At 46.1% G+C, this 1,552-nt stretch overlaps 1 protein-coding gene across 1 annotated transcript in view; it reads left to right on the forward strand.

The window, feature by feature from the left end:
• Positions 1-634: 634 nt before the first annotated feature.
• The window catches only part of ZNHIT3 (zinc finger, HIT-type containing 3), a 1,984-nt gene continuing 1,066 nt past the window's right edge, over positions 635-1,552 (forward strand). Inside the window, exon 1 of the mRNA XM_009891184.1 lies at positions 635-686. Within this exon, the coding sequence (XP_009889486.1) occupies positions 635-686 (52 nt within the window). The remainder of the gene's footprint in view (positions 687-1,552) is intronic.

A 1,552-nucleotide genomic window follows, 5' to 3' on the forward strand; every position in this document is an offset into this window, starting at 1 on the left:
GGGGGGGGCGGGGAACGCGATTTTACTTTCTCATTTACAGACAGTCGAATTTATCTTTGAATATTTGATGAATCTCGTTATTAACGGGGGCACTCAGCACCCGTTTACGGTTGTAATTTTAACTGCTGTATGTAGCTGGATTATGTGGTTTTTGTGAGACACTTGTGACTACACTTTTCACGTTTCTGCTTAAAAATAGAGGCATGCTTGAGTCTGTGGCTTTTGAAATTTGAATTTCTTTAGGAGAAAACCTCACTTGAATTCTTTAGTATCAGAACCGCAGTGAAGTTTCCTGTACAAACTAAACCAAAATAAAGACGTCAAGACTAAGTATTTTGTAAAAGGAAAAGGTCTTCCTCCCTCCCTCTCCAAAAAGGAAATTGGCTACTGAATAGTTAATCTGTTGGATCCTAGTAGAAATTAATGCTTATTCTTAGTAATAAGGGGATGTTTTCTAGAAGAATCTCAATGCTTAAATTTCTTCTCTCTCCCCTTGCCCAGTTGCCAATCTAGAAGCCTTGAGGAACAAATCCTGGCGACATCAGCTCGTCTTTGTGGTTTTAAAGTATGTTAAAATATTGCTGAAATATTACATCCATGCGATAATCCACGCTGTGATGAAGTTCTCGCTTTCATGAAACACACGCACACGCACAGTCCAACCACAATCAGCCCCTCTGGTACAGGTCAGAGTTCTCAGGGATTTATTTCCAGTTTCTTTGTTTTGCTGTCATTGTTTCAGCATTTCAAAAGCCTTGAATGAACTAGGAACGAAAACCCATCAATCTGTCCCTGAGTGGGGATGGGACAAGAGCATGTTTTGTGGAAGAAATGGGTTCACCCACTAATGTAAGAAAGGGTCAAGTGCCACGACATTAACAAATCCCATACTTCACGGTTTTACATTTATTACCATAAAACCCCTTTTCTGTGCTACTTTACATTGCAGAACTCTGGGAGAATTTCTTTTGCCTGAATTGAAATTCAGCCATTTGAGGAAATGGATGGCACGATAATTAAAAACAATTATTTAAATGGATACTGTAACTCAGGCGGGATAAATCCGGCCCCGTTTCCCCTCTGAACGCCATTGCCCTTAACCGTGTGCTGTGACTCCTCCACCCGCTCCGAGCAGCCTTCGGCAGGAAACGGAACGTCTCTCTCCTACTGAGACTATTTCAACCTAAACTCAGTAACAGGACATTCAGCCCAAACTTACCCCGGGCGGAGGGTGAGGGTCGGCCTGGGGCTGCTTTTGTTACGTGACATCGATCAGCCGATGTCATTTTGGCTCATCTCCGCGCGGGCGCTGGCGGGGCGGCCTGTAACCACCCCAACAGTTAACGCAGCACTGTCTGTGGCAGTGACTGCCATTTCAACAGCGAGGTGACAGCTGGAATCCCGCCAGAACCCCCTCAAGGGGAGACCGAGAGATGTAAACCGATATAAAATACAGCCCCGGGCGTTGGGTGGGGCTCGGCCCCTTTCGCCGCTCGGCGGTTGATTTAGCGAGCCTGGGGGGAGGCGCTCGGCGCTCGGCTGGCCGGCACTG

The sequence above is a fragment of the Charadrius vociferus genome, unplaced genomic scaffold (assembly GCF_000708025.1).
Source record: "Charadrius vociferus isolate BGI_N301 unplaced genomic scaffold, ASM70802v2 scaffold239, whole genome shotgun sequence".
Classification (NCBI taxonomy): domain Eukaryota; kingdom Metazoa; phylum Chordata; class Aves; order Charadriiformes; family Charadriidae; genus Charadrius; species Charadrius vociferus.